The sequence below is a fragment of the Lupinus angustifolius genome, chromosome LG05, assembly GCF_001865875.1.
Source record: "Lupinus angustifolius cultivar Tanjil chromosome LG05, LupAngTanjil_v1.0, whole genome shotgun sequence".
Taxonomy (NCBI): Eukaryota; Viridiplantae; Streptophyta; class Magnoliopsida; order Fabales; family Fabaceae; genus Lupinus; species Lupinus angustifolius.
In genome coordinates this window covers 11,092,059-11,099,032 of record NC_032013.1, presented here as the reverse complement: position 1 = coordinate 11,099,032, position 6,974 = coordinate 11,092,059, and the positions used below count along the sequence as shown (strand labels likewise).

Here is a 6,974-nt window from a genome sequence, read left to right as displayed (position 1 = left end):
CTAATAATGCTGATTGGACATATGATGTTTCTGAGAGTAGCAGATTGAGCTCAAGTTTCTTAAAATTCATGTCTACTAGTACTATTTCAGCATCAAATTAACACAAATATGCTATCTATGAATTTATTTGACTTTCTTTGTATTGAATATTTTCTCTTGACCACATACACAGACGCTTTGATAGGAATGGATTAACTGGGGGAATGCCTTCAAACTTCAACAATTTCGATAAACTTACTAAGCTTTAAGAAAACTAAAGATACATGCCTCTATTAAACTTCATAATAGTTTATCTATAAGAATTGTATGTTTTCCTAAACAAACCAATTTTTGTGAGGGGAGGTTGTGACTATAACTTTTGCAGCTATTTATCACACAAAAAGTTCAATGGCTCTATGCCGGATCTTACTAGTCTCACCTATGTGTAAGTAGTTAAATAGTTATACTCTACTATGATATTTTATTAATTAGATTGTATAGCCTAGAATTAATTATCATAATAATTATGTTACAGGGATATGAGCAACAATAGTTTCACTTCTTTTGATGATATCCCTTCATGGGTTAGAAGTTTGGAAAGTCTGACAACTGTGTAAGTAATTCCTTCCTCCTCAACTGCTCTTTAGTTAATTCATGGGACATCGAAACTCCTGGAAATTTCTTCATATTTCCTTCTTTGAATATGATTTTTTCATTATGATGCTTTCTCACTTTCTTCATTTCCTATATATCTCTTTTGCTTTTATATATTATTCTCAATCCATGACTATTATATATCTCTTTTTGTTATCATCATATTCGTCTGATATCAGTTTTATATATGTTGCTTCATTCTTTATCTTTCAATAATAGCAATAATAGTATCTGATGTTTTTTAAGATGCACCAATTCAACATATTAATTGATATAATACCACATAAAAGAGATGTTTTTGAGTTCTACTGGCTCATAATTTTTTAATGTGATCATCTAAGTCAATATACTATTGTCAAGGAAAAATATAGTAATCATCTAAACTCTATTTTGATTTAAGTCAATGTAGTGGTCAGATGATGCCATTAGTTGAAGCAATACTTATTCTAAAAGTGTCATATGGAAGACATTCTTAATTTTATTGCCTATATTGTTCGCTAAATTGAACATACTGTTGAAACTCAACCATCTTTAATTGTACCCAATGGAGTTTGTATTAACAGTTTATGTTTTCTTTGGTTCCAGCTTGAGGAAGGGGGGATTTCATTGATGTGCTAAACCCATCTACAAAAAAAGAGACACTTGCCTATGGAGACTCAAACATGTGAAACATTCAATGTGGATATGTATGATGCAGCTGGACAGGAAATGGTACTTCAAGTGTGATGTACCCTTCCTTAGGCCCTCAAAACCAATCGCGCTATTTGCTATCCGTGATGGTTGGGGCAAACATGCTTGAAGTGATTTCTTTCTTTTTTCTTAAATTGTTTTAGAACATCTTCCAAACTCCGACGTTGTTAGTGCGGATAAGCTACTCTATGGAACTATTTTCATGTTTAGCATCACTACTATATTATGTTTATAAGCAAACCTTTTTTGTTGTGTTCCTGACTAGCATTTGGAAATGTTTATTTTCTCTAGTTTGGACAATTTGGTATAGTTTTCACATTAAAAAAAATAAAAGCTATTATTATTAACTTATAAATATTTAATTTTATTTAGTTACCATTATATTGTAGAATATAATGATTGTTAAACAGGAGCAAGAGATGAATGTGTGAAAATAATTGAATAAAGATTTAGCCACGATTAGAGTATGGTTAAAATAATGGTATAAATTACCCATGACGAGGTGTGGTTAAAACAAATGGAATAAATTAGCCACGGTTAAACCGTGGTTAAAGAAATGTTACCACACTTCACAAAAGTGTAGCTATATGATAAACTGACCGTGGGTAAATTTTTGCTACGCCAGTAATTGCTAGGGTAGAGGTAACCGTGGCTGCCGTGTTTTGCCACGGTTTTTTCATACAATAGCCACGGTTTTAACCGTGGCTAACGGGATATTTTTTTGTAGTGTTAATAAGATGAAGATATATGAACCGTTAAACATACCTCTATATCTAGTAATAATCTATGTTAACAAGTTTGAGAGTTATTAGTTACTGAATTAGCTCTATGTCTAGCAACTAATACAACAACGTGCATAAAGTGACAATTTGATATAAATCTATGTATATCAATTATACTAATTGATGAGTTGAATAATGTCAGAATTACAATAAGGATTTCTCTAATATTTGCGTTCACAATTCATACAAAAAGGTGATCAATTTTAAAGTAGGCACTAAGCATATAAACAACTCATAAGAATCAAAACACAATAAAATAACATAAATTCAAATCAAAGTGCATACATGAATTTTCATATTACATCAACCTAATAAGGGTGAGGTTTAGCTACACATTATCAAGGTATCTAAACACAAAGATACAAAGAGAAAAACTAAGCTCATATGAGAAGAAATAACATCCTCAAATAAAGTAATATGAAAATTATGTACAAAGTGTTCCTATTCAAATGTCTCCTTTACAAATCCAAGTTAAACACCTTTAATAGTGTGTGAATTATGATTCTCACGCTCAATGCACCTCCTTGCCCTAAGCATATTGCTTCGTATAGCCAGAATTGACCTTTCAGTGTGCCACCTTGTGTTGGGCGCATATATTGGTTGGGCGCGAGGAGAGTCTCTTAGCGTATCTGAGACATAATATTTTTGCTAAAAAATTCCAAATTGCGCTTAGCGCAACCAAACTTTCATACTTCGCTAATTTGATCATTCATATTGAAGATCCATATATTATGAACAATATATCCAAAATTTAGCTCGATCCACTAGTGAACAAATGTGGTGTCATAATTATACTTAGTCTACTAATGGTTGAATCCATGTTTTTTTAGGTAACTTAGCTTTTTGTAATAATTAATCTATTTTTTGGCCTTTGCAAACACTCTGAATGTGATATTTGGAAAATCAATATATTTTATGTTTTTAGGATTAGCTAACCAACTAATTGAATTAAGTAAAGAGTTAAAGTGCCAAAAAAGCGATAGTTCCAATATGATATATTGACACTTAATAGTACTACACAAGTGTTATCATCTTACAACATAAGAAGATTCTAAAAATACTAATGTAATATAAAATATTTAAATAATTAATTATCATATCCTATCATATTCTTTTTCTAATGAACTTCATAACGAAAATCATAATAAATATCTTATCATTATCAATTCCTTTAAAATTAACCTTATCCTCAAGGTTGGGGACTAGATGAGGAGATCCATTGGGCTAACCTATCATTAACAACCCCTTTAGAATTTCACCAAATGGAGAGGATCGCTACTCGTTACTGTGATATATGTTATTAATTGTTATATCTTACTAATTGTAAATTATATTATTATATGTTATTAATTGCTACATATATTACTAAATTGTTATATATGTTGCTAATTATAAAATGTAATGTTAAATATGCTACTAATTGTGATATATATTATTACTGATTGTGGATTGTAATAATAATATTGTTGTTCCTTTTATAGATGAATAATGGTTTACCAAATATAGTTTGAACTTTTAATTGATACAAGTTTTGAAAAAAGCTGGAAAATCATGAAATTGAACCAAACTATTCATGATTAGTTTGGTTCGATTCTTATAGTAAAACTTATAGTTAATTAAAGTTACTGAATCATGTTTTTATATTCAATTCAATCACTAAATTGCATCAAAAATCGAACCGAATAATTACAGTCTTAGTCTTTACAACAAAATATTTTTCTTATATAAAGTAGTTATCAAACTTTCACAACTTAATCAAGAAAATCAATTATATTCAACCGTGAGATATAGGTTATCATCAATATTAAATATCAAAAGAAAGTTTAAACAAACTAGCTAATATATAAAAATAAGAGTGTAATAAATATATTTTATTAATATATATATTTGTACATAATCAGTATATTATATATAATTCATTTATATTATTTTTTGAAAAAACAATTATGATAAAACATAAATTATGAATAATAGAGTAATAGATTATAAAACCCATACAAAATATATTGTTTTCTCAAAAATCAAATACATTCCGATACATATTTACTACGGTAAATTATACTAACTTGAAATTTAATATAATCATATATCAATCCTCCTATTTAAAATATTACATCCAAGTGTAATTATTTTTTTGGGTACAAGTAATTATATTTATATATCTTTCGTGCAGAGTAAATTTGCACATTCCATGCTAGAAGATCATTAATCTCAATTAAATCACACCATTAATAATATATGCATGACTTAAATTAATGAATTCATTATAAATAAATTATGAGAAAAAGTTATATCTATTGACACTGTAAGAGTTCTTCATACTGTTATTGTATTATTTACAATTCAATTTCAATTATAATTAACTTTAAATAAAAGTAATATAGATGAATGATAATAATATAGTAACTATGTATAAATCATAACCATATATATTACACTTATAAATTATTGAGAGATATTGAGAACATGTAATTGGTCTCTCACACATAGGATACTTGGTATAATTAATAACATAGATAATTAATATATCACAGTTAGTAGTATATTGGATAGGGATAGCAACGAGCGTGCAGGTAGTGCTTTCCCGTGCCCAAATCCACAATATTTGTAGGTAGCTAGTATTTGCAGGTACCCAACGAGTTTTTAATTTTAATAATATATTTTTATAATTTGTAATAATCAATATGTAAATTTTTACATTAATAATATGATATTTATATGATAAATTTATGATCATAGTCAAATATGTATAATATGTGTAATTTATTATGAAATAATAATAAAGTATATGATATATAATCTTAAAATAATAATAAATATGTATAAAAATTTAATCAAAACTAAATATATAAATTCGCGGTACCCATGGGGCAGGTATCACAAAACTCGCTCCTATATATATTAAGGATTTTATGTATGAATATATAATTTCGCTAAGTTTTTCTAACTTTTCATATGGCTGATGCCAGAAAAAATTTGAACCAGCATTTAACTGAGACAAACAATTTAGTTATGTAATATTTTAAAATAAATTTAGAATAAAATAGGTCTCATGCAAATTTGAGAGCATAATATATTTTTAAAATTTGATTATATTACTTATTGGCAACTGAGTTTAATATATTTTTATGAGGTATTTTTCTTAATGAAAATTAAATGGTTTTTCATATTTTTTTACTCTAGATCAAACATTATTTAAATTATATATCAACTATATAATAATATAAGATAATAATTATTATCATCAACATAATATTATATGTCAAAATTATGTATAGAGTAACAATAATTAATAATACAACAAAATTTTAAAAAATAAAAATAATAATATAATTGTGATACAAAAATAAAATTAGTTATATGAATATAAAATATTGGGATCTACAATAATTATGGGCTTTGTGGCGTGCACTTATCACACACCAATAAGTGTCAGCAGTAACTAAATCTTAGATAAATCAAAATCAAAATGTTAGAGTCTTTATAAATAAAACTTATTAAGATGAAAAATTACGCATCTTAAAAAGGATTAACTCCTTAGACACGATCGAATACGGTTAGTTATACTAAAAAAAAATTAATTTACTCTATTTACTAAGTTGCTTAATATGACCCTTTCCAACAATTGCTTTTGATTTCCTTCACAACTCTCTTTTCTTTTATTCATTCTCTCTTTTTCTCTCTCTATCATTGATCATATCTCTTATATAGGTAGAAAAGAAGAACAAAACCATAGAAATTCACTCATATACATATTTCTTCAAATCTAAATGGAAACCATGTCTGGTCTTCAAAGATCTGCAGTTTCTTTCAGAAGACAAGGTTCATCTGGGTTTGTTTGGGATGATAAATTCTTAACAGAAGAATTCAACAAAGTAAATCAGCAGAATGAAGAACAACAACATGAACAAGGTGAGATTAAAGCACATGCAACAACTTCACTTGGATCAGTTAATACAACTATGGAGAGAAGCCGCTCCACCGGCGGCGGTAGCCGTGGATACCGGACCGGAAAAGTATCTCCGGCGATAGATCCACCGTCTCCTAAGCTCTCTGCATGTGGGTTTTGTAGTGCTTTTGGAAAACATGGAGACAAGGGTAGTCAACGGTCAAGGCCTGGTAAGCGTAGAACTAGGTAGTTTGTTTCATGAATTATTGTTGGGGTTTTCTTCGGTGGCTGGAAGCGGTGGTTTCCGGTATCGGAGATAGTCCGGTGGGTGATAGAGTAATAAGGTGAGTTGAATTCTTATGGTCAGATTACGACTTGAGTTTTGGAGGAGAATTAAGATAAATAAAAGATTTTAGAAAAATCTTAGTATTTCATGCTATTTTCTTTTCCTTCTGGACCTTCACTCGTAATGTGAAAAAGCATAATGATGAATGCTTTCTCTTAGTGTCTCTCAATTTAAGTTTTTATTTTTTTTAATTATTTAAGATGGAAGAAGACATGGTTTTGTTGGGTTATTGTAATTATGTGGGTAAATTTGTTGGATTTTTGGGAAATTTTTATTTTTGATCTTTGTACAATATTTCTAGATAATTTTGAGATGGTAATATGGTATTGATTTAGATGATTGTGGGCTCTCTAGATATTGTGTGCTTTGTCATTGAAGTAAACAAAATATAGGTAAACACATGTTAAATGTGAACAATGATATGTTATCCAAGAGATGTTTCAAAATATATTTCCATATTTATAAAAACGTGTCGATTAAAAAAATTAAAGATTCATTATTTTTTCTATTTTTATTTTATGGAATTTGAAATATGATTTGGAACATGTGACCTTCTGATATGGATGCTCTCCCTCCACTCACTAATTATTATTTTGTATACATTTTTTAAATATGTTTACAAATGATAAATTGT

At 28.3% G+C, this 6,974-nt stretch overlaps 1 protein-coding gene across 1 annotated transcript; it reads left to right on the top strand.

Moving 5' to 3' along the window:
* Window positions 5,749-6,608, top strand: LOC109347783 (uncharacterized protein At1g15400-like). Its single transcript, XM_019587842.1, has one exon. It carries the CDS (start codon window positions 5,876-5,878, stop codon window positions 6,242-6,244), a length of 369 nt encoding a protein of 122 aa, XP_019443387.1. The 5' UTR covers window positions 5,749-5,875; the 3' UTR covers window positions 6,245-6,608.